This window comes from Danio rerio, chromosome 9 (genome assembly GCF_052040795.2).
Source record: "Danio rerio strain M-AB ecotype USA chromosome 9, GRCz13ab, whole genome shotgun sequence".
NCBI lineage: Eukaryota > Metazoa > Chordata > Actinopteri > Cypriniformes > Danionidae > Danio > Danio rerio.
Window position 1 is genome coordinate 39,843,999 of NC_141029.1, and position 26,711 is coordinate 39,870,709.

Here is a 26,711-nt window from a genome sequence, read left to right on the forward strand (position 1 = left end):
ACTTAGTTACTTTTAATGGAAAGTAATGAGTTGTGTTACTTTTGAGTTACTTTATCATAACTGCCTGAGGCTTGATCTCTTTCAAAACTTGCAGGGTATTTTTTAATTGAGGAGCCCTGCAATCAACAACACACTGTAAAACCTAAACTTTCTCAGAACTTTCTGGCACTATACATGCCGTATATACAGATTAATGAAAGTTGAAAGCAATGTGTTTGCTACTTTTTTGTGGTTTTTGTCTGTGGTACAAAATTAGTTTTCTCACTGAGTGTGATTTAGTGTGATTACACTAGTTTTAGCTTAGTAAACTATTTTTTGAAAGTGTATGATTTAATCTAAAATGTAACTTGAGTTACATGTTTAAAAAAGTAACAAAATATTATTACTTAATTTTTTTAAATAATGCATTACTTTACTTAGAAAAGTAAAATTACGTAACTCGCATTACTTGTAATAAGTTACCCTCAACACTGTATACAACTATACCAAAACTTACACACACAATTTTGATGAGTCAGAGGTCATAGTAAATGACCTGTCCATAACATATAGGACCACTGAAAAATAAATGGTGTGCAGGGTCATACACAGAGTAATGTCATCAAGGTAAAATCACAACACTACAAATGAAACAAAATAAAGACTTATTCTCAGAGGAAATTCACAAATGGCTCCTAGAATTTTATGATGGACTTCCACAAGTTGATAAACCACAGTGTTGAAACCAAAAGTTATAAATAAGATTACTGAAGTATGTAAAAAGAAAATACTTTTCCATTCTTTGAAAATGCTTCTTTTAATTTATTATCTGTAGTTTATTCATAGTTTATTCAATTGTTTTTAATAGTAAAACTGCTAACTTTAATGTTGTATGATTAAATAAAAGGTGTTAATAAGCTAAATAAATATTATGTTAAATGTATTTTATGTAAGAATCAGAATAAAATAGGTACTTTGACTCAAGTACCATTTTATCAAAGTCCTTTGTTAATCTTTTAAAATTAAAATCAAGTAGTACAAAACAAGAACTCACCTTTCGTTATCTCCTTACTTAATACGTTATTCAACAGAGAGCTTTGTGAACTGAACTGAGAGAAATAAGAGAGTCAAAATGTGCCATGCAGTAAAGTCATCTAGACAAACACTTCTTTCTCAGTTCATAAGTTCCAAAGCCAAAATGTTAACTATTACACCTTTTCTAGTAAAATATGTCGAGAAACACGTCATCTCTCTCCAACTGCTAAAGTGAGAAAACAAACTGCTGAAACACTTGTAACATCAAACTTGAAATCTGTTCCTTAGTCACTAAAAACCCAGTTATTTGCAAAACAATAGCATCTGTTATGTGGGCGAGCTCATTATTACCACTTTTTGTTTTTTTTAGAAGGCCCATTTTATAGTATCTCCTAATAATGATGATTAAGGTAGCCAAGAGGTTTTTCCCACACACGCACAAATATACGAACAGTATACAGTACATTATTATGGCTTTAGCCTACAGGGCTGCTAAAATACCTTTTCAGAATCAACACTGCAATAAAGTAGGCACAAGATCTGCCATGTGAAGTGTGACCAGGCACCACAGCTCAGAATGCATGTGATTTGTGGATTAATTGCAAGTGTATGACATACACCATAATAAAGTAAAAGTTTATGATTTGCATGTACTTTTAGGGCCTAAATCATTCCAAATGAGTTGACGGCATCCAAACACTATGGTAAACGGAGTATCGTTTTATTAAAGGTTGGTTTTATTTCATTTATACAGAGAAGACAAATGGTGTTTTTTTTACCTTTTTTTTTTTTACATTTTAATAATTAATTTTTGTATACCTAAAAAAATATCTCACCAGAAATACATAAAGCACCGTTTAAATAATTTGCTCTATTGTCAAAATATTAGTTTATAATTCATTTATTTTATTTTTAAGCCAGAAGCATGTCCATTGAAATTCACCCCAAAAATTAAACTATTTTGAAATAAAGCTGGTCAATTTTTATAACAATATTAGGGCGAGGCAGTGGCGCAGTAGGTAGTGCTGTCGCCTCACAGCAAGAAGGTCGCTGAGTCACTGGTTCGAACCTCGGCTCAGTTGGCGTTTCTGTGTGGAGTTTGCATGTTCTCCCTGCCTTCGCGTGGGTTTCCACCGGGTGGTCCGGTTTCCCCCACAGTCCAAAGACATGCGGTACAAGTGAATTGGGTAGGCTAAATTGTCCGTAGTGTATGAGTGTGTGTGTGTAAATGTGTGTGTGGATGTTTCCCAGAGATGGGTTGCGGCTGGAAGGCATCCGCTGGGTAAAAACTTGCTGGATAAGTTGCCACAAACAAGTGATCTTCATTCCACTGTGGCGACCACGGATTAATAAAGGGACTAAGCCGACAAGAAAATGAATGAATAACAATATTAAGGAGTGACACGGTGGCGCATTAGCCTTAGAGTAAGAAGGTCGGTGGTTCGAGCCCCAGCTGGGTCAGTTGGTATTTCTGTATGGAGTTTTCATATTCTCCCCATGTTCGCACGGGTTTCCTCCAGGTGCTCCGGTTTTTCCCACTGTTTAAAAGACATGCCGTATACTGTAGGTGAACTGGGTAAGCTAAATTGTCCGCAGTGTATGCGTGTATGTCCTGGTCCTCCAGATTGGGGGTTGAGCCTTGGGCTACCGATCCACCTTGAAAAAATTAAATGTTATGAAACACTAAGATGGTGCAGCTAAATATAAATTTCCATATAAATGGCCCGGGAAGTAAGTAATTAAGTATTACAAAATTAAATTGCAGAAAAATAAAATGTTTTTTTTTTATATTGAAAAAAAATTCAAAGTCACCAGAAACGCCTAAAAAAAAATTTACAGTTCAAATTATTTGCATTTTTGCTCTACTGTAGACATTTTTTTATCATTTATTTATTTTATTCTTAACCCAGAAGCACTCCCATTCAAATTCACCCCAATCTTTGACACAATGAATCATTTTGAAATACAGCGGGTCAAGTCATATTTTAAAACTGCTTTCAATTTTAATTTATTAATTTTTTTTCAAAATTATTATTTTAATTATATTTTTCAATATCATCATCTTAAATAATCCTCATTGCTTATAGGACACCCATTATTCAAAATCAACTTTTATTAGTTGTTTGGACAGAGCTTTGGTTCTGTGCTTCTCTGCCCAACCATTATGGATTTAGATGCACTGATAAGGTCGCTTTTTTTTCTGACGTTAAAATATAACTTAAATCCCAGTGATGTTGAGGCCCACAATGTGACGTAGGAGTCATACCTGTCGACCCTCCCGTTTTTCCCGGGATTCTCTCATATTTTACAATTCTATTCCGCCATCACCCTGTAAAGGTATTTCCTGTATCTCTACCATATTTGTATTCTTTCTATGAAGGGTGGTTATAAACATTAAAGAGCCGATCCTCCCTTAACTGTAAATATGTTCTGTGCTTTTATTTTATTTAGACATGCAAATTCTTTGAAATAAATGTACATTTATTCCTTTATATTACAGGCGCCGTTGCCCCTTCTATGCAATTCTCAAAACTTCAGTTCATGTAGCACTGTATGACTGTCAGATGTTCTCCATAGTGATAAATAGACGCCGTTTCCCAAACATATTCAATACACACGATTTGAAGCTGAACAAAAGTGGACACACTGGGTGCACGTTTAAAAAGACATATAGTCTTTTTAAACAGCAGGAGGAACAGACACGCACATGGAAACGGCAGGCAGGGAGAAAAAGCTTGTTTGCATTTAAAGGCACAGGAAACAAAACTGCTACAATGTAATCTTACTCCATAATTCACATATTCAGCTGGGTATAATAAATGATCTGATGGGTATTTTGAGCTAAAACTTTAGTCACATGCTGGAGACACCAAAGACTTATCTTGCATCTTGTAAAAGGGGTAAAATAGGAGCTCTTTATTATTATTATTAATAATAATAATAATAATAATAATAATAATTCTGTCCTAAAAAAAAATGAAATGCACAGGAAGACAATGCACGGAACAACACATTGCGATTTTATCTTATTTTAAACAAAACCTAAATTCCCATTAAGACCGATAATCACACATTTCAATATTTGACCTGCAAATTTAATTAGACTAGATCTAATCTACTGAAAACATTTCCATTTTGCACCTAAAAATAGTGTAGCACACAAACAAGTGATCTGATCTTTCCTGACAACACCAAATGGCCTTACAGAGAAAAAGGACACCGCGGCGAACACAAAAGCAAAACAAACACCTCCTCATTTAATATAACCATGATTTGAATATAGGTAGAAAAGGTCATTTGCCTGCTAACAGTACAAAGCTATTGACTTTCTCTTCCTGGAGAGTGGAAAGAGAGAGAGAATATGAACTGTTGCCATTGCTTTTTAAGGAATGTCAGAAAGAAAAATGTCAGTAGAGCTCATCCTCCACACTGGCCAAGCCAATCTCTCAAGTAAAGCCTAATGACCTGGAATAACTCGAATCACACTTTTCTTTAGTTCTGCATTAGCGAGGCAGCCGATAAGAACGTGGTAATCACATCGGAGTGTTTCACTGACTAGCCATATGTTCCTCTTGACTGGGTGTCATGCAGATCCTGGATCAGTGCCTGCGTCTGTGCGCTTTAAGCTGTCCTACAGAACTAAATTCTTTCAATAACATCGATTCACTAATGGTTTGAGGAACATATTTTAGCTGCAGTACAAGAGCGTGAATGTTCTTCGCACCCCAGCTGTGTGTACGACATTCTGCTGATTTCTGACTAGCATGCACAAAAATTAATATGAAAACATGGCCAATTGGCTTCCCTCCAGTGTCCTTTTATAAGTGACAGCGCTGTGGAAAGGGCTCGGGTAACTTTCTGAAGGCCGTTAAGGAAGCTGACGATGAGAATGAGCAATGATGCAAACATTGGAACTGGCATAGGGAATTAGGATTTATTTCCAGCGAGAATAGGGCGTCTGCTTTTGATCACACTGAATGCCAAAGTAATGAGAAACTAAACTGTTTGGGTTCATCGACTACTTTTGTCAACAAGAAAAATGTTGAGTATTCAACAAATGTGTACAAAAATGGAACAAAGCTTTAGGTCTTTGCCTAACCATTATGGATTTAGATGCACTGATTGACCAGAAAAAAACTGGACGCTTTCCAAACAAATAATGCAAGAACTTTTTTCAAAAATGCCTAGTCTTATGCCGAGATCAGACTGCATGATTTTGGCCCTGATTTTGACTCGCTGCCAGGTTGAGAAATTGCTGATAAATGCCTGAAATCACAGACAAATCGGTGCTCGTTCACGTGAGCAACAATGACACAATGTGAACCATCAAAGACGTTATTTAAAAGAATCGCAGATGAGTCGTGATTGTGTGTATATATGTATGTATAGATAATGTTTTATGTGTGTGTGCATGATTATATAAAATATTTTATATATATATATATATATATATATATATATATATATATATATATATATATATATATATATATATATATATATATATATATATATGTATAAAATATTTTATATAATCATGCACACACACATAAAACATTATCTTATATTATATTACATATTGCTGAAAATAATCATACTTTGCCATCTATATATAAAATAAATACACCACATTTACAATAGACTTTTACAATTAGTGTCTAAATACATTTATTTAGAATAAATAAATAAATAAATAAATAAATAAAATTTAAAAAAAATACAGGTTGCCTAAATGCTCCAACCAACAGAATACTGTACATAAATTAGGGCTGCACAATATTGGAAAAATCTGACATTGTGATATTTTGTTTATCTGCAATATACATTGTGATATACTCTTTGGAAAGAATTTTTGGTCCTACTTTATTTAAGGTTCAGTTCTCACTCCTAGCAAACCATTTTGACTTTTGCCTCAATAAACTCCAAATTTGATCCTTAATAATTGTTACTAAGGTAGTTAAGGTATCGGATAGGATTAGGGATGTAGAATAAGATAACACAGAACATGTGCTTTACAACTACTAATAAGCAGCCAATATTTCAATAACATACTGCATGCATGCTAATAAGCAACTAGTTAATAGTGAGAATTGGTCCCTAAAGTGTGTTTCCAAATGTATTACTTTTGATTAACTGGCATGATTCTGTAGGAGAGTGAATTGCATGCATAACATGTAATAAACTACATTCAACTACAACACTACAACAAAGCAAAAATAAAAGTAAAATAAACAGTGCATGCATTATGGGTTTGAATATGTAAATGTAAAAGTTACACTGCCAAGACAATTCAACATTGCATATCTTGCGATCTGACATATTGTGATATCGATGCTGAAACGATATATTGGGCAGCACTAATATAAAAATGTACAAATATCTAATGCAACGATTTTCTTAATTGATTTGAATATATTATACAAAATATTTTTATACGATACCTGCTCCTGATATTCATTTAGAATATTTTTTCTCGTATTATCACCTAATGTGAAACTTAATACATACTAAACATTAAATTAACAATAAGTACATTTGCGTGTAATTAAAAAAAAATAAAAACATTTTGTTGTCACTCTGCTTTAGGCAAGTTAATGCAATTGTTACAAATCTGTGAGAAGTCTTTTTTTCAAACTGTACCCCTTGTGTGCCTTTTAAAAAACTATTGAAAAGAAAGCATTACTATACTATTGTAACGCCGGGGAGTAACACCACAACAGAAGGTAGGATCCAATGTGCAGGTTTATTCACAGTCAGGCAAGCAGTGGTCAATACGGGAGCAAACAGATATATGTAGAAAATCCAGAATCGTAGTCAGTAAACAGGCAATAGGTCGTAAGGCAGGCGGCTAAACAGGATGACAAGGATAAACAGGGCTAAGAACAAAACACGGGAAACCAAGACCAGGATAACGCGTTGTAATGTCACCTTACAGATAAACAAGACTCGGCCATGTGAATGAGTGTGTGTGCTGCTTAAATACTGTGTGTAATCAGTCTCTGTAACAGGTTTCAGCTGGTGATGTAATCAGGAAGATGAGTGACCAGGCGTGCGTGATTGGGAGAAGTGCATGTATGAAAATGTAGTCCATTAACTGGCAGATTTGTAGTTTCATGACTGAGGGTTTACCAGCGACATCTGGTGGTTTGTTCACTGGTAAACATGACAGAGCCCCCCCTCTAAGGAGTGGCTTCCAGACACTCCTAATACTGTTCAGGCGGGAGGTGGAGCGGAGGCGGAACTGGGGGAGGGATGGAGGGCCAGGACCATGCAGCGGGGGCGTACCTGGAGCGTGGAGCTGCGGAGGGCCTGGAGCGTGGAGCTGCGGAGGGCCTGGAGCGTGGAGCTGCGGAGGGCCTGGAGCGTGGAGCTGCGGAGGGCCTGGAGCGTGGAGCTGCGGAGGGTCTGGAGCGTGGAGCTGCGGAGGGCCTGGAGCGTGGAACTGCGGAGGGCCTGGATCATGAGGCTGCGACCATTGAGGAAGCTTAGGAGGCGGCGGCCGTTCAGGGAGTTCAGGCGGCGGCGGCCGTTCAGGGAGTTCAGGCGGCGGCGGACGTTCAGGGAGTTCAGGAGGCGGCGGCCGTTCAGGAAGCTCAGGAGGCGGCGGCCGTTCAGGAAGCTCAGGAGGCGGCGGCCGTTCAGGAAGCTCAGGAGGCGGCGGCCGTTCAGGAAGCTCAGGAGGCGGCGGCCGTTCAGGAAGCTCAGGAGGCGGCGGCCGTTCAGGAAGCTCAGGAGGCGGCGGCCGTTCAGGAAGCTCAGGAGGCGGCGGCCGTTCAGGAAGCTCAGGAGGCGGCGGCCGTTCAGGAAGCTCAGGAGGCGGCGGCCGTTCAGGAAGCTCAGGAGGCGGCGGCCGTTCAGGAAGCTCAGGAGGCGGCGGCCGTTCAGGAAGCTCAGGAGGCGGCGGCCGTTCAGGAAGCTCAGGAGGCGGCGGCCATTCAGGAAGCCCAGGAGGCGGCGGCCATTCAGGAAGCCCAGGAGGCGGCGGCCATTCAGGAAGCCCAGGAGGCGGCGGCCATTCAGGAAGCTCAGGAGGCGGCGGCCATTCAGCGAGCTCAGGAGGACTGGAGTCGGCCATCTTGTGAGCTGGAGGACTGGAGTCGGCCATCTTGTGAGCTGGAGGAGCAGCCATCTTGTAAGCTGGAGGACTGGAGGCGGCCATCTTGTGAGCTGGCAGACTGGAGGAAGCCATCTTGTAACATGGAGAACTGGGCTGGTAAACAGGGGACATGTGTATAGTAGATGACAGCATAATATTGTTAGTAGAGGGAATTGCAAGCCCCGCAGCTGGCGGGTCTTGCTGTCTATTGCCCCCCCCCAAAAAACATTTAGGGGTTTCCTCCACCTCGCCTACGGTGAAGGGGGACCCACTAAGTTGCAGCGCCAGATCGATATAATGTTCTATTGTCCAGTGGGCCTCATGAATTGGCATTGTGGAATACAATGGTTCAGATAAACCACCCCGGAAAAAGATCATTAAACATAAATCGTCCATAGATGTTAAATGAGCCAAATAAATAAAATCCTCTACATACTCTTCTATTGTTCGGGCTTCCTGACGAAGACACATGATCTTGATACCCGCTGGATCCATTGTGTGGCCGAGTCTTCTGTAACGCCGGGGAGTAACACCACAACAGAAGGTAGGATCCAATGTGCAGGTTTATTCACAGTCAGGCAAGCAGTGGTCAATACGGGAGCAAACAGATATATGTAGAAAATCCAGAATCGTAGTCAGTAAACAGGCAATAGGTCGTAAGGCAGGCGGCTAAACAGGATGACAAGGATAAACAGGGCTAAGAACAAAACACGGGAAACCAAGACCAGGATAACGCGTTGTAATGTCACCTTACAGATAAACAAGACTCGGCCATGTGAATGAGTGTGTGTGCTGCTTAAATACTGTGTGTAATCAGTCTCTGTAACAGGTTTCAGCTGGTGATGTAATCAGGAAGATGAGTGACCAGGCGTGCGTGATTGGGAGAAGTGCATGTATGAAAATGTAGTCCATTAACTGGCAGATTTGTAGTTTCATGACTGAGGGTTTACCAGCGACATCTGGTGGTTTGTTCACTGGTAAACATGACAACTATACTATTCATGGATCTCATACGCAGCTCTTGCAGGCCACTCACTAGCACAGCATGTTAAAACTAAAATTACTAAACTAAAAACATGTTGACTATTACGTTTTCACCCTGTGACGTTCAATTATAAAATTAGCGTGTACACATGATTTGACACTCTGTGGGTCTAAATGAATACTCCAAGTTTGTAGGCGGCAACGAGGCCCTTATCTGCAAGCAAAGAAGAAAGATGTGACAAATAAAGAAGAAGAAACAGAGGGTGGTTCTGCAATAAAAATAACATGCCGAGTTTGGTTTCAATCAGGATGCATTCCAGAGTCTCTACAGAAATAATCAGCTCCCCGTGCGACAAACCTCAGATTTATCTTGAGTGAGAAGATAGTTGTTGCTAAATATTGACAAAACATGAAAACAACCACTATTAATCAAGATCATTGGTAAATTGTATGCGATTCATCAAAAATTAAGAACTAAAAGTGTGCATTTGGAGGTAAGCTGAGTGTTTTTCTAAGAAATACTCCACATGAAAGTATACCACAGCTAACATATATGGTTTGTACTTTCTCAAAAGAACACACTTTTGCTTTTACAACATCTGATTATATCATATAATTTACTACACTGCCATTAGGTTTTGCTCATTGCATCTCAATGAATTGCTGAAACGTCTGTACCAGGGCTGAACAATATATTGTTTGAGCATTGGTATTGCAACGTGTATCTGCAACAGCACAAGGCAGTTTATTATTATTTATTAAAAAGAACAAAATATATTATTAATAATTATTTAATTTTCATTATTATTTATTCAATGATTACCATGTTTACATTTACATTTGATTCAATTTCTGTACTTGAATACTGTTAGACTCCCCTGAAAACCATAAAACACAGTTTACTTATTTATTTTTGCTTGTAATTTGTTATACTGTATGCAGATGCACAGCATAGAAAAAGATTGATCATGCCAGTTGATCTAAATTAATGAAATCATACCAAATAGAGCTATTCAAATAATCTGGTAAAACTGTATTTACATCGCAATAAATAATCGATGTAAAACAAAACATCGCATTGTCAGATATTTCCAATATTGTGCAGCCCTAGTCTGTAAAACATCATGGTTAATGTAGTTTTTCCTGCAGAAGTTCCTCGATTAAAAACAAATTGTTGTTTTTTTTTTAATATGGAACCCAACAGAAAACACTGGGAGCTCCCAGCAGGTCTTCAATACTGTTTAATAACTCATTAATTCACTTTCTTTGAACCGCCAACTTATCTAGCATATGTTTTACACAACGGATACCTTTCAACACTGGGAAACACCCATGCACTCATGCGTTCACACACAGATGCTACGGCCAATTTGGCTAATTCAATTCACCTATAGCGCATGTCTTTGGACTGTGGGGGAAATCAGTGGACCCAGAGGAAACCCACGGCAACACGGGGAGAACATGAAAACTCCACACAGAAATGCCAACTGGCCTTGCCAGGGCTCAAACCTGCAAACTTCTTGCTGCGAGGTGATCATGCAACCCATTGCAACACCTTGTCAGCCGGTTTAATAACTGATAAACTTAATTTCTCAATTAGAGAAGGTTATTAATTGCCATTCAGAAGTGAATTTGTTAAATTTAGTTTTTTTTAAAGAAGCATCTTATACTCAAAATATTCATGAGGCTAATCATACTTATTCGCACAAAATATAGTAACAGTTTTACTGTCAGATATAGAGTCCTTGTTCCAGCAAAACTTTTTTTCCTTTCCTAAGTTCAAAGTAGAGCGTGTTGTGTGATTGAACAATTCTTGTTCTACTGTTTGTGTTAAGCTGCATTTATTATTTTCCTTTTTATCTGTTGTTTTTTTTATTGTACGTGCTTAAATTGATACTATGTATACTTTTTAAAATATAATTGTCTCTTTTTTTCTGTAATTTTCCATACGATTCATTAAAAAATACAATTTTATTCTTCATTTTAAAAGCAAAATGCTTTTAATCACTAAGAAATCTATGGATTATGCTGAATTTGAGCACATGGTTTATTATTTGTAGTTGTAGTAGTTGAAGTAGTAGTAATGCTGAAAGAGCCAATTATAGAGATAATGAAATATTGAAACATTTCATTATGAACCGTTTGAATAAACATTAACATTTAAACCACATTTACTTAAAATGTAGTTAATTCCAGTTATAAATAATTCATTTAAGAATGTAATAAAATAACACCACAATAACAACAAAAACAACAACACCAACAATTATTATTATTATTATTATTATTATTATTATGAGAAATTTCTTCAAGATGCTATAAATCAGATTCCTTCATTCTGATTGGTTGAGCCACATTCAAAGCTGTTGTAAATTACTCTACAAACATACACCTGACAGTTACTTGGCAACCCTTCTGCTATCAAATCTGTCATGCCTAACAACGTTCCTTTTGTGTTATAAATTCACTGTAAACCAAGGCTTATTGGGGCTTACTGCTTTATTTAATAACCATAAGCTAAAAAAAATTGCTTTATGAAATTAACAAAATATTTTTTGTAAACTGTTCGCACTAAATTCAAGTATTGTGTAAAAATAAATAAATATATAAATAAATGATAAATGATCAAATAAAATAATTTAATTTAAAATTAAAATTAAATATATAAAAATAATTTAAAAAAAAAAAGCTTATAATAGGTCACAGTAAAATGCTTTTTAATATCCCCTAAGACATGTCTCCTAATAAGTGGTCTAATACAAAGCACAGACTGCAGCAATTGTTTAAGAGAGGTGTAGGCAGCCACCCACACACACTGATTACCACACGTCTACCTTGACAACAGCCAAAAAAAAAAAAGAAAAAAAAGCTAAAGAGGGAGCAAAGAAGAGAGAGCAAAGACTCAGGGCCAGTTGTGCCTTAATTATCTCAATTTGAACCTTTAATGGGAAGACGGCACATTTGCTGGAGGTGTTTGGGAGATGAAAAGCAGGTCTTTGCACAGGGAAGCCCTGAGTGCTTCTGGATGCTGTTTGTCAGAACAGGCCTTGGTTGCTAAGCTACAGGAAGCACAATTGAGGGTCTGCACTCATAAGAGACATGTCAGAGTCGCATTTTGAGAGGCAACACAAACTCGCACATACAGCTGTGTTTTAGGGGGGGTAAATCTGAGGTAAAGTTGGTTGGCTGTTTATTTTTACATTCACAATACAATTTAAAACATGCATTTACATAAGAGTAGGGCTGGGCAATACGGCAAAAATGCAATCTTTGCCAAACTGTTTTCAGCAAAATATAGATGCAGTTTCTGCATTTTTTGTGTAAGCAAGTATTTTACAGCACTTCAGAAACATTCAAAAATGTCTCTGTCAATGTTTTCAAACTATTATATTTAATTATTTTAAAGTCACACAAATGGCAATTTCACATTTGTCACATCCATAACAGAGAGATGTCACACCCATAACAAAGCTTTTTCCTCATACTGTAAATGTGAAAACATTAAACAAAATGAAATCAATCATTTGTTTTATAGAGAGCCAACTCTTTTATGCATTTGTTTAACATTATTTCTTTTGGGTAAGAAAGTTTAAGTCACAGAATTTCTACAAAGTATTTTGTAGACTGTAAAATCAGACTTGTCACATACATGCATGTTTATTTCTCTCATTTAAAATACAAAAACATGTTTACAGATAGATATTTTTCTGATGCCTTAACTCTGTGGTCAGTTGTTCTGGAAAATATAAACAGATGCTTCAGTACAATGTTGACATATACTGTCTATGTGAATTTATGTTTTGAGTTTTTGCTGCAAATGTCACATCCATAACGCTGAAATTGCTCTATATACGAGCAATATCACACGAGTAGCAGTGCAATATGGCTGTAAATCGACACTGGTGGGAGGCGTGCGTTGGCACGAGGCCGCAGGCCAAGTATATATATATTTGTATTAGAAGTTTAGTTTGTAGCTTTAACAAGTGTTAATTGCTTAATTTATATGGTGTAGACAACAATGTTATTTTATATGTCATTATTCCATTTGATTCCTATTAGACAACCCAGAAAACCCTAAAAGCACAGCGCATTTTATATGTACACGTGTTCTTTTGGATTTTATCTATGCTTGCAATTAGTTTATTAAGCTTTACGCAGATGCACTTCTCTACAAATGCATCACAAACTATCTAAAATGATCAATTCATTACAAACAGAGCCTTTCAAGACATTTGGTGCATTTATTAAAATCACAATGTATATATGAAGTTTTTTTTCATTCATTCATTCATTCATTCATTCATTTTCTTTTTGGCTTAGTCCCTTTATTAATCTGGGGTGGCCACAGCGGAATGAACCACCAACTCATCCAGCATATGTTTTACCAGCCTGATCTCACGAGAAAACATAAGTATTTTACGTTTTGCCAGTTTAGTGGCTAATTCGTATGAATACGTACGAGTTCAGTCGTACGGAACTGTACGATTTTAAAAAGGAGGTGTGGCACCTAACCCCACCCCTAAACCCAACTATCATTGGGGGATGAGCAAGTCGTACTAAATTGTACGAATTAGATCGTATGAATTCATACGAATTAGCCACCAAATCAAAAAGTTACAAATTGCCGTGAGATTGTGTTGGTTTTACACAGCGGATGCCCTTCCAGCTGCAATCCATCACTGGGAAATACACATATGCTCCCATTTACACACATACACTGCGAACAATGTGGCCTCCCAATTCACCTATAGTGCATGTCTTTTGACTGTAGGAGACACCAGAACACCCGGAGGAAACCTATGCGAACATGGGGAGAACATGCAAACTAATCAGCTGAGGCTCGAACCAACGACCTTCTTGCTATGTGGCACTGTGGCGCCCATAAAGTTTTTTTTCCCCCAATATCACCCAGGCCAGCCCTAAATAAAATGCTGTTTCATTGATAATTATAAACATAAAGCGGTAAAAGGTGTGCTTTCTAATTTATATTTCTTATTTTTTATAGAGTAATTTGTGAAATAAACTAAAATATACAAATGCATTTTTTTATTGTTGATACAGAACATTTATTTATTTATTCTTAAAAAAAGATTAACCTTTTGAATGCATCTATCATGGATGTGTGTAGAGACACAAAAACATGAGAAAGATTGATATTATTAAAAGTTTTAAACAAAAGCGTAGGTAAATCCATTAAAGAAGGAAAATGCGTGCAATTCCATAAACATGGACTACACTGCACAATGAACTAAACACAAAGGGAGCCTTGGAACTGATGATAATGAACTGAAAAGGAACACCTGAAATAATTAAAGGTGTTGACATGGCAACAGAAGACCTGACGGAAACAGAACAAAGGAAAACAAGGTCAAACTAATTATGAAAACAAGAACACAACGTCCATAATGGTGAAATATTGACATTCTACAGTCACTTTTTGTTTTAGAAGTTGATGCAAAACATACATTACTGCACACTTCTTTTTACATTAATTAGATAAAATAACTGACAGCTCCAATGTATAAAATAAAATAATAAAAAAGTAGTAATAATAATAATAATAATAATAATAATAAATGTTTTTTTTCCATCAACACACTTTTAAAATAAAAAAGCCTTATAGAACCAAGAAAAAGTAAATCAATACAGTACAATTACATTACAATGTTTACACAATGTTTTTAAAGGATGAACATTTTAAATATATGAAGTAAAAATAAAATATTGATTTTTGAAGTATTATGTACATTCATGTATTATTATTATTATTATTATTATTATTGTTGTTGTTAACAACAACAACAACAACAACAACAACAACAACAACAATAATTTCAGTGTTTCCCACAAGTTTGAAATATACTTGCGGTGGTGGCCAAATTGAAACAATATTTACGCATATCACATGAATAGTTAACTATATACAACAAACGAAACAGAATTAAATTTTATTACATTTATTATTTTATTATGACACTGTTTTACACGGTTTATTTTCAATGGGTTTAAGTAATAAAAAAAGACTGTTGAAATAAAGAAGTACACTATACATCTTACTTTTATGCTATATATTCAGGAGCCATGTGCACTGACAGGTCAAATCTGCTTCTCGGTCTCATTCAAGTTTGAAGCAAACGTGAATGCCAAAGCATTTTAGACATGTATAAAATATGTAATATATTAGCATCATAAAATAATAAATTACAAGATTAAGACGTGTACATCATTTAAATAAGGCTAATCCATTAATTAACCATTACTAATGGTGTACATATATTTTGCAGCCAGTTTAGATGTCATTTCATCTCCTCCGAGTATATAGTAGTGTTTCTGAGTCGTTTAGATTAAAGAATGTTTCTCTCGCTCTCGCCACTGTGCGCGCTCTGTCAGCTGCAAAGCCAATCGAAAGTGGCTTAAGTGAAAAGGTGATGCAAAAACGCTTAACGACAGCTTTAGATGGCAAAAGCAAAAACTGAATCTCGAAAATTTTAGGAGATTTAGAAAGCCAAGCCGGGTGAATTTAAGTCCCAAAAAGGCACGTCTCTGTGGGTTGCTGCAGAGCATGTGAGATTACTTGTGGGAATGTTAATGGGTCTCGTGCACACAGAACGAAACAGGTAAATGAAAGAAGATTTGCCACTTCTTAATCGATTGCAAATGTTTGGTCATATTGGGCAGATACGAAAAATTATAATAATTAGAAGTGTAAAAGGATAATAATAGTAAAAAAAAATGTGTCACCAAATATACTTGGGCAGCCGTTAACATACCAGGGCGGCCCACCCAAGTACAGTCTATGTGTGGGAAGCACTGAATTTGTTAGTCTATTTTTATACAAGCCTTTACTACGAAGTTTAAAATATTTACTATTATTATTATTATTTTTAATAGTAGTATCATCATCATCAACAACAAATGTGATCAAGCACAACAATTATTATTGTTATTATTATTATTTTTTTTTTTTATTATTATTATTATTATTAATATGATTATGGTGGTGGTGGTATTAAGGTTAGTATTAATGCGAATAATGCGAAAAAATTGTTAACCAGAAGAACAGAAGGATTCATCAGTAGCGATCAAATTATCACTTAAATTTCTTTTAGTTGCAAAAATAATCACTTTACATCTGTATGAATCCTATATAACATGATCCGAATAGCCAGACAATGTATATGTGCTGTACAAGTTAAGCAAAAGTTGACAGAGCATCAAAAGATGATCTGTGTGTGAGCTCTGCATTAGTCCCAAGAGGTGTTGTTTTTTTTTTCCTCAGCCGGCCGCTCAACAGAGCACGTACTCAGCCTGGCCTGAGGGAAGGTTAATGCTTCCATAGGGGTTGACTCTCAAAGGCAAATTAATAGCAGATCTTTCAAGAAGGACAGGGAGGACATCTGTTTTGAATTCCAGCGGGTCTGTATGGTACAGAGTGGGGCAATTCAATTAAAGCAGCCACAAACCATGTTAGAGCTGGAGATGTGCCAGGCAGGACTGTGTCCACCTCCTCTGTTTTCCCCCAGGGGACGAGTCCATGTTCACTCCTCTAAACGGCTCCCACCTGCGGCTTTAATGAAGCACACGAGGGAAATGGAGCTGGAGATTGTGAACTGGCGATGATCTGGAAGACTATCCTGAAAAGGTTTGTTTTTATCCTTAAAGTGACAGTTCACCTAAAAAGTTGTCATTTACACAACCTCCATTTGTTTCAATGGAGGTTTTCTTCTTCAGTTGAAGACAAAAGATGAACACTGAAAATCAATAATCATTAACTTCCATGGTGTTTTTTTTTTCTAGTTAGTCAATATTAACTGGTTTCCAACATTCATTTTACCACTGCCTTTTGTTAAATGAGACAAAAAGAAACTCGTTTGGAAAACCGTTTTATTTTTTTGTTGAGTAACTTTTCATTTTTGAGTTCTCCCTTTTATGCTGTAGCCTGGTCCCGTTGTATTTAAAAGAACGGTGTGACAACGTGCAGGAGTTAAAAACCAATAAAGAAATAATTGCAAAGCATCATAATTGCTATTTAATCCAGATGTTAAATGATAAGCTATACTCATTAAGCTAAAAAAATGTTTAAAAATAGATTATATTTTAGAGTGATCTGAAATAAAGTATTGGATTTTTAAAATTGTATTTTAGGTTTCTTTGTTTACACATATTTTTTAAAAGATCTGCACCATTTAAGTTGGAGTGTTTTGTTGGTCATACAATATCCATTTAAAAACTACTGTCTGATTAACTGGCATGCAGCCAGTTGTGTAACACTACCTCCAGTTGTTTTGCTTAATATTTTTTCTGGAAATCATGATCCATTTCTTCAAAATATATACAGTAAATAAAATAGCATAATTAATTTAAATTAATTTTAACAAATAGAGTAAAGATGTAACAGTGTCCATGGCACTTTTGATCAATTTAAGATGTTTTAACTTAATATATTAAATGACACCACAACAAGATAAAAAACAACAACAAAATTTTTGGTGTTTGCTCTCCTCATTTCTCACACAGCCTGCAAACAAATGCACTCATTTGCAAAACTGACATTAGCCATGATCTGTCATGAGCGTCTTGTCATCCGACTCGGTCTCTTGAGAGCGACATTCTTCCGAAACTGCAATTTATTTTCATTAGGATATTAAGGATTTCTGAGTGCAAAAGAAGAATAGCTTGAAACCCACTTGGAAAAAAAAACCATCAGCAATTTTTTTAGAATGATATTTTAGGGGTTTTTCATATGGGACTGTAGTTGAGATAGGAATACATGAGAGCAAACAGAGGGGGGAGGGAGCGGCAAAGGACCTCAAGCCAGGAATCAAACTCGGGTTACAATGAGCACCACAGTGCTATATAATGTTGATGCACTTTACCACAATAGGCTTAAAAGTATAAAAGCACTACGTTAAAATTAGACATGTTTTGAATCATAGAAAGCGTATTGTAAGGTATATTTACCCATTTCGATAATAACTCATTATTGATGAATCTTGTTCCATAATTTAAACTGATAAACAGGAGGAGAGAGGGAGGTTAATAAAAGCTTACTGGTGTGACAAACAAGAATGAATCTCTTTAGCTATCAAGCACCAAGAAAGTGCCTTGAGCTTCTATGACCAACTCAATGCTGTAAATACTGCCTAAAAACAATCAGCTATCATAGAGATCATGTCTCTTCAAAAGACCAAGTATGAATAGCTCAATTCATACCCATTTATTATGATCTCTTTATGAACATTGTAAAATTGAGTGAACAGGCTTTCAGTAGAGGCAAAGAAATTTCTCAGATTTCTTAAACAATATTTGTATTTGTGTTCCAACAATGGATACTCTTCTTACGGTTTTGGATATATGTGAGGACCAGAAATAAACCTTTTTTTATTTTGGGATGAGCTAACCTTTTAATGATAGAACCCTCAGGAGTGAATTAAATAGGTGTTTTATGGATATTAAACAGGCATTATGATCAACTTGTATTGAACAAATCTGGAATGCACTAAAAGCGACCCGTTTAAGCCATCACTTTCTGCCTGTCCCAAAATCTCAGACCACTTAAAAACCAGCGCTTACCATCACAGCCTGATGAAATGTGGTTATCTAAGAGAATACTCCTGATGTACCCTTCCTATCAGAATCTTTATAAAACAACAGCAAACTATTGGAGAGTCCTGCTAGGCCCGTGTAAACATAGAGATCTGCTATGCTAAAGACAACAGCATTGTGTGGAAAGAGCAACAAACACAGCAGCCAGTTCCCACACACACACACACACACACACACACACACACACACACACACACACACACACACACACACACACACACACACACACACACACACACACACACACACACACACACACACACACACACACACACACACACACACACACACACACACACACACACACACACACGAGTGTGTTTGCATTGAGAACATAATTACAGTGTATATCAAGACAAAAAGAGCTTAAAACACATTCACTATATAAGGTTATAGTAGCTGGTAAAGCAAAGCACTTAAGTATACAATATTATGAAAAATAAATAGTAAGTTTGCAGGTTTAAAAGGGCTAGAAAATTTACAAGCCTGATATATACAGCGTATGTATTTTTATTGAGTCATTAGAAGACAAATTACAATTTAGAAAACAATAAATTGAATATTGAGAGGCTTTAATATGTCATTTATTCATAAAATGGCAATCTTATTGATTGAATTTTTGTAATCAATAACATTACAATAATATATAATCAAGACCGCATTTTATTTGGATTTGTATAAATCCTTCTTTAAAAGTCTGTATTGTATTTAAGTGCATTTTGTTTATTAAATAACAAAAAGAATTCAAACATTAAAACCAAAAGTTCACTACAATAACATCACGAACGTCATTCAAAGCATATTCTCTTTACAATAACAGAAGCTGACAACATTCACCAAAAATAGAAAAAGATAAATCCATACACAGTCAGAATTTAATAAAACCAAACATGAAAAGTGTGTGCCTTTAAATCTGCAGGCTTTACAAAGAATCACCATCAACTTTTGTCACTTTCAGAACTGCAAGACCTCCTGAAAAAACAACCTATAGATCTGACTGATAAACATTATTTCAGACTAGGATTTCATCGTTGATATACAAACATACTTTTCAGCTTTAGCTGGAAGGGTTGAAGTTGAAATAACAATGGATTGGCAATACTTCTAAAGACCTACAGAACTGAAATTCTCAGAATACCAAAAAGTTACTACAGCAGTTGTTGAACAGCGAGATCAATTTAAAGTGTCAGAGATCAGTGACATATTTTTTGCATCTTTGTCATTGCACTACTTAAATTAGCCTATAATCACAGTAACTTAATAATGGACTTTTATTTTAACAGTACTTTTTGTTAACACTATAAGTCATCTTTGACTCTACTAACGTTGTGTAAAACAAAATAAATCAAAGCAAAAAACACACATTTAATGTTGTATTCCCCCTACATATTTTTGTATTAATTAACTCATCCTAAGGTCATCCAACAGATATTTTTTCTTGAGCAGAATTAAATCAATTGGAGTTTAAACTAGTCTTTGGCTGTTCAAAAAAGTACAAGATAATTTGAAAGTTAAAAGAAAAATTTATAAATAAACTTCATAAACAATGTTGTGTAACTTCTACAAGCTGTCGTTTAGCAGAAGTAAGTGTTTTAAATGTAGACATTTTTCTGACAAAAAATGTTTTTTTTTAAATTAGATTTTTGCTAAAAGAGACCATTTTTCATGCCCCAGAGCCAAGTGGTGCACTTTATATTATGGGTGGATGCATTTTATTGGACTGTTGAAGATAAATGCTTGCGTTGCTATTGTAGAGCTAAGAGCAAGGAGACTTTTAATATAACTCAGTGGATTCTACTCAAAGAAGAATGTCACACACATCAAGAACCTTGAGGGTGAGTAAATCATGGGTTAATTTTAATTTTTTTTGGTAAACTAACCCTTTAAAAGGATCATGTTATGCTCTTTTACAAAGTATTGATATGTTTGGGGTGTGTTCTAGAAAATGCTCTTGCTTGGTGGTATAAAAAAAGTGTTTATGCCACATAATTTGCATTATTACATTATCTTTCTCTCCAGCCTAAAACAAACAGCTCGATTAGTTCCAGGTTTGATAAAGGCCGCTTTTCAATAAGCACTTTGCCTGAGCTAAGCACTTTTTTCTCCAGTTGTGGTCTATGGAAGTGTTGGGAGTTTTTAATGGTGGCAGCATAGCAATGCGGCAATCATGCATTCTACACTTAAAAGCTTCGACAGTTGAAGCACTCACAGCTAAGTGTTTTTGGAAGAATGCTGGCATTTAAGCTCTTCAGTGGACACGCGCCCCTACAGCCCTAATCTCTCCATTATTATTGTTCCATTCAAACATTGGGATTTGAGGTGCTTTGTGACATCATAAACCCCAGAATAAATGCTTGTCATCAAAACAAGCCAATCGCTCTTAAAAAGGGATTTTTAAATACAAAATATCTCAAAGAGCAGACTTTGAGATAGTAGACCTATTAACATTCAAAAAGTGAAAAAGCATAATAGGATGCCTTTAGTATATGCAACTCCTGACAATACATTGTCATCTTGAAGCAAAATGATTGGCCTGTGGAAGAAACTGGGAATTATTTACAACATTAATACCTTTAATTTTCAGCCTCAGCAAAAAGTCCTGGCTTCTTTTACCAGTCTTAAACATGAACTTAATGATATACATGCGCAAACTCATTCAGTTTGTGAGCTGACAACATTTGCTTACAACTTTATTTATAGATTGGTAAATGCAGAATAAGCACAGACTAATAAACAAGCACATTTTTGCCCTCCTTCTCTGATGTAAACTATTAGAATCAGCTCAAATGTTTGTAATTATGCATCACAGCCAGGCATTGCTAAGACTGTGGATTATTGATGTTGTAATTATAATGTTCCCTTTCTCAACTTTGTTTTACTCAAACTCCAATGTTTTTAAGGAGCCAAACATATAAATTTTGCGTTTTCTATGAGCAATTCCATGCAAATGTCATGAAAAAAAATAAAGTTTTCACCAAAATAGTGAAACCCTTTCTATTATTTTTGTGTAGGTTTGGATTTTACAACCCTGTAAAAATCCAAAAATATACTTGCCAAAATATACAGTCCAAAATACTTGCGGAACCACTGTAGCCAAATTTTGTTGGAAAAAAATGCTCTTTTTGTAATGAATTTTGTTTGGTATAATTTGCATCTTTATTTTATTTTATTTTTGTTGTTCAGTTATCTACAAAATAAACAAAAAGAACTAAATGCATTTTAGATTAAGTAATGTGCAAATACCTTTTCAATAATAAGGGGAATTATGAATTCAATTCAAGGCCTATAACAAAATATAGTATTTCTGACTATTTTCTTTATTTCATAGATCTGAGTTAGGAATAACTGTAATCGCAGTACTACTTGGTATCATGATACTTCAGCTGGTATAGTATCGTAACATTAATTAAAGGTATCGCGACAACAACCCTAAAATACTCAATGTCTCTGTCAGTGTATTCAAACAACTATAGAGTATTGGGGCGAGTATATAGTGTATATATATATATATATATATATATATATATATATATATATATATATATATAGTAGTAAATATAGTATATTTCAATACTATATTGCCACAAGTGGCAATTTCACATCCATCACATCCATAATGGATAGACGTCAGATCCATAACCAAGCATTTTTCCTGTAATTCAAAAATCTTCAATAAAATAAAAATTTGTTTTGTTCATTAGAACAAACTCATCCTTTTGATTAGCAGTATTTGTTGGGTTGTGCAGCTCAATTTACAGAATTCCCATAAAGTAGGTGGTCTACTGTAAACTAGCAGACTTCTTTGGTCACATCCATAATCAAATGCATGTTTATTTTCCTCATTTAAAATACAAAATATGTTTACAGATTGATATTTCTTTGATCCCATAACTCTGTGATGAGTTGTTTTGGAAGACATAAACAGATGTTTCAATATAAATGTTAACATATATTTTCTATGTGGGTTCATGTTTTGAGTTAACTCCAAATCTCACATCCATAACTCTGGAATTGAGAGTGAATAAAAACAACATACAGAATCAAAGCGCTACCCATACATTTCATGACCAAAAACACTTTTTTGTTGTACTGCTAAAAAAGGTCACATCTTGGATGACCCTAGTAATGTTGTAATGTTAATTTTGATATAAAACAGCCATTAAAACAAATCTACTACACTCTATTACAAATGGAAAACACGGAGTGGAGCTGGATCAAAGGAATCACAGAACACACAGGTGAAGGTGAATGAAAGTTGCTCCTCTCCACTTACATTGTTTGGTCCAGACCCTGTTGATTCTAGCAAAACTTGATGTTTTTAGTAATTCTAGCAGGAAAGTATGCCCGTCTGACTTTCCTCGTTATTAATTTCTTTACACAAATCTCGTATGTGTAAACAGTCAGAACCGCATGGCTTCTAAAAAAAAGAGGTTAACCCAAGCAATAAAGCAATGACAGCGCTTCACTCACCTGCTTCCACAAGAAGACGTCCATGTCGTTTAACCTCCACGAGATGAGCACATGAATGGCAGACAATATAATCCCAGTGATCACCGCCGCTCTCATCCGCACCGGCAGAAGCGTGTAAATGACGTGGATGAAAAACACGGTCCACCAGATGCCTTCAGACGCGCTCCGCGGCTTGACGAACAGCACGCCGACTACCTGCACGGCCAGCACCAGCAAAATCAGCAAATAACAAACTATCCACATGTGATCCTGATGGAAGCCGTTCCTGTTGCACACCACCATCAGCGTGAGGATGAGCACGATCGCCGCGGTGAAAACCAGCACGTAGGTGAGCTGGCACATCCCTCCGGCGCAGTGGAAGCCCAGCATCACCGCGCACACCAGCACCAGCACGGCCATCAGCATCGTCAGGCTGCTCTGGTTCAGGCGGAAGAAGTAGCGCTGGTAGAGCCTCTCCAACTTCTCCGACTGGAACTTCTTGGACCTGAAAATCTGCATCACGCTGTTGCAGCACGCGCTCATGGAAAAGTTCACTTCAGGCATGAGCTCCTCCTCTGGTTTGGACTTGGTTCTCCTGTCCTCCAGACCCAGCTCCACGGATTTGGGTCTCACTTCTCCATCTCGGTACCTCGGGGACGATCGGTTGTTGTTGCGGCTCTCCTCGCCTTGTTCCTGCCAGGCGGACTTGGATCTGAAGCTAACCCGGCTGACGGTGGTCGTGGCTCGGCCCGGTTGTCGCTCGAAGTCATCGTCCTCTCTCCAGCGACTGTTGGACCGTATGAGCTTTTTGCAGGAGGATCTGGCCGAGTATGGACATCCGTTCGCCACGGACTCAGACTCGCCCCAAGCGGATCTGTGCTCCGTCCCTCCCCTCAGTCCAGGAGCGCCAGCGCCGGGTGGGCTCACGCTGTTAGATCTGGACATGATCTCGATTATCACATACAGCAAATGAACGCAGGGTGCGAATTACGCAGGGTTTCACTTCCTAATGAAGATTTTAACACGCAAGAAAGAGGATCGAAAGGGGTAGGAGTTCAGTATTCAAATAAAGTAGCCGCAAAAGTTAGTGCACTAAATCCTCTTTGCTTGTTTTAATAACAGTTTGTGTTGAACTTCTTGTCATTACTACACAAACATATCTGATAATGTTCAAATACAGGCTCCATTGAACACAATAAATTACTTGCGCGCTGTATAAATAGAAAAGTCAAGTCATGTCCCCTCATAAATAAACTTTCAACTGATATTAGCCTCATTTGTGGAGCAAGTTATAGTAAAGCCATTGCCAATTGAAGTCAGCTGGTGATTTAAACGATTAAAAGTAAACTAAAGTTATCTGTAAGGTAAGGACTGGGATAACAAAAGTGACCCGATGAGTTTGCATTCTCCTTTATTTCCTAATTAGGAGCGATGTAAAGTGGGCAAGATTATGGCAGCCAAGCCCTCTGAGATACAGAAACACGTTTTGCAAATCAAACCGCTCATATCTACATCATTATGCACACAAGGATGGCTTTGTAGAAGTAATTAAATATACAAAGTAGTCATTTGGGATGCATCCTCAGGTGGGTAAAGTATCAGAGGACGGCAGAGGGAGTAATTGTGCGCCACTTTTCAGTTCATAAAAACACAAACCTCTGGATACATTTCGAGGGGGGTTAGAGGGGCATTGGCGCCTCTAATTAAGGCTGAATAACCCAGAGGAAATTAAAACGGTTATGAAATACAGTATTTTAATTAAGGACGGCTGTATACGTTTCAAAGGTTTCAGCACTAGCTAATACAGTTCGATAATTCAGCGCATATCGTTACCTGTCGCCAAACAGTCGCGTTCGCCAGATGAGGAAACCATAACAACACGCGACCCTCGAGCGTTATGTCCACAAAACATCGTCACTTTACTATTTCTATCAAATGTGTCACAAAAACTCAAGTGTTTTAAAACTTAAGCCCTGACAACAATTGGCGTTCCCGCGAGACCAACTTCAAAAGACTGAAAAATGTAACGATTTATCAAAATTAATTCAAAACAAACCCCCCTAAATCGCTTTAAAATACTCCACCCACTCTCGAAGTCACTGTATAATTCGCACACTGCTTAAGATAGCCTTATTTCGACCGAATCATCGTGAACTGACCCCTCACCCATCACGCCAGACCTCCGCGTTTTCGTGACAGGAGCAAATAGTGTCCGCGAAAGTGTGGTTTGGCCAGAGCTGAGAGCGCGGAGCACGACTCCATGGTGCGCGCGCATTGATGCATTGATCCACGCAAGATGTACACCTGTGAATATGTGGTCGCAGCCCACTAGATGGTGATTACATGATCACGATTGCTGCGAAGACCTCAGCTTTCCGACACTCCTGCATGGCAAGTTGCGTCAACCCGAGATGACCTCACAAAGTGTCCTTTGGTGACGGAGTCTTCATTCGTGCTGTGCAGATAGGGATCTCCAGTGCTCCTGATGCAGTAGCAGCAACATCATCATCACCATCAGCGCTGGCGTCTGGATGAGGGATGAATTGTCACGCCACGAGAGCGTCAAATCCGCCCTGCTTGGTCAGAGCCGCGTGCTGGAAGTGCCGGACAGGCTGCACGTCCTTCCCCTGCGGATTCTCAACACCCAAACCCATAGAATTGATTAAGCGTTATCATCCGTTTTGGTGCTTCTTCTCTTTGTATTGCCATTCAACCAAGTATGATCTTTAGACCCCGCCTTATGCACGGTCCTATTGGCTGCTCAAGTTGCCAATCAAGTGTTCTATTGGTCAATGTGAACGTCAGTACGTGGTGATTTGGATAAGTGGGCGGGTCTACCCACACAGCTGTATGTAGGGAAGCGTGAGGGAAAAAATGTTTGTTTGTTTGTTTGCTTTTCTATTATTAGAGCAATTTAATATAACAGTAAGTAAATAACTGTTACAAATAATATGTATTTTGTCAAACACATTTCAGGAAAAATCGTAGGAATATAATGTCGTTGTTGACAATTTGCCTATGTTTAAAATCTAAATATTAAAATATCCTGCATGTTATAGTAATTTTTTCTTGTCTGGAATTACTTTGAACTAGGTGATTAAAGCTAAAGAAATGTACTAAAATCCTGCTGGAAGTTTGTTAACTTATATTGGTTTCTTAGATTCCTTGCGGACATTCTTACATAAAATGTTTATTTGTTTTTCTACTCTCAGAATAAAATAACAATTTAATATAACAGTAAGTAAATAAATGTACTAAATAACAATAATTTTGTCAAACACATTTTAGAAATAACCGTAGACATATATTGTCTTCGTCAACAATTTGCCAGAGTATAAATTTAAAATATAAAAATTTCCTGCATGTGTTAATTGTTTATTGTCTGGAATTACTTTGAACTGGGTAATAATAACTAAAACTGCACTTTAATTCATCTGTATTTCTATAGCAGTTTTACAATGTAGATTGTGTCAAAGCCGCTTAACATAGAAGGTTATAGTAAATTGAAACTGTGTAAGTTCAGTTTTCAGAGTTGAAGTTCAGTTTAGTTCAGTTGAGTCCG

At 36.8% G+C, this 26,711-nt stretch overlaps 2 protein-coding genes and 2 long non-coding RNA genes across 8 annotated transcripts in view; all 4 read right to left on the minus strand.

The window, feature by feature from the left end:
• Window positions 1-1,168, minus strand: part of LOC147835365 (uncharacterized) — a 34,629-nt gene extending 33,461 nt beyond the window's left edge. Inside the window, exon 1 of the long non-coding RNA XR_015499744.1 lies at window positions 1,034-1,168. This is a non-coding gene — a long non-coding RNA (uncharacterized LOC147835365). The remainder of the gene's footprint in view (window positions 1-1,033) is intronic.
• Window positions 1-25,864, minus strand: part of adcy5 (adenylate cyclase 5) — a 153,921-nt gene extending 128,057 nt beyond the window's left edge. For 4 of the 5 annotated variants that reach the window (XR_015498917.1, XR_015498916.1, XR_015498915.1 and 1 more), the window contains exon 1: window positions 23,171-25,864. Coding sequence is in view for 2 of the 5 variants with exons in the window: in XM_087266773.1 (XP_087122899.1) it covers window positions 23,171-24,094 (924 nt within the window). In the remaining 3 variants the exon portion in view is untranslated. The remainder of the gene's footprint in view (window positions 1-23,170) is intronic. The other variant, NM_001171585.4, reaches the window with a different exon arrangement.
• Window positions 5,875-8,883, minus strand: LOC141376177 (uncharacterized). The gene is made up of 2 exons (XM_087268177.1): window positions 8,547-8,883; window positions 5,875-8,224 (listed from the first exon to the last, which is right to left on the minus strand). The coding sequence occupies exon 2, from the start codon at window positions 8,201-8,203 to the stop codon at window positions 7,007-7,009; it is 1,197 nt and encodes a 398-aa protein (XP_087124303.1). The 5' UTR covers window positions 8,204-8,224; window positions 8,547-8,883; the 3' UTR covers window positions 5,875-7,006.
• Window positions 19,447-22,152, minus strand: LOC147835366 (uncharacterized). Its single transcript, XR_015499745.1, has 2 exons — window positions 21,777-22,152; window positions 19,447-21,728 (listed from the first exon to the last, which is right to left on the minus strand). It is a non-coding gene; the product is annotated as an uncharacterized LOC147835366 (long non-coding RNA).
• Window positions 25,865-26,711: the final 847 nt, after the last annotated feature.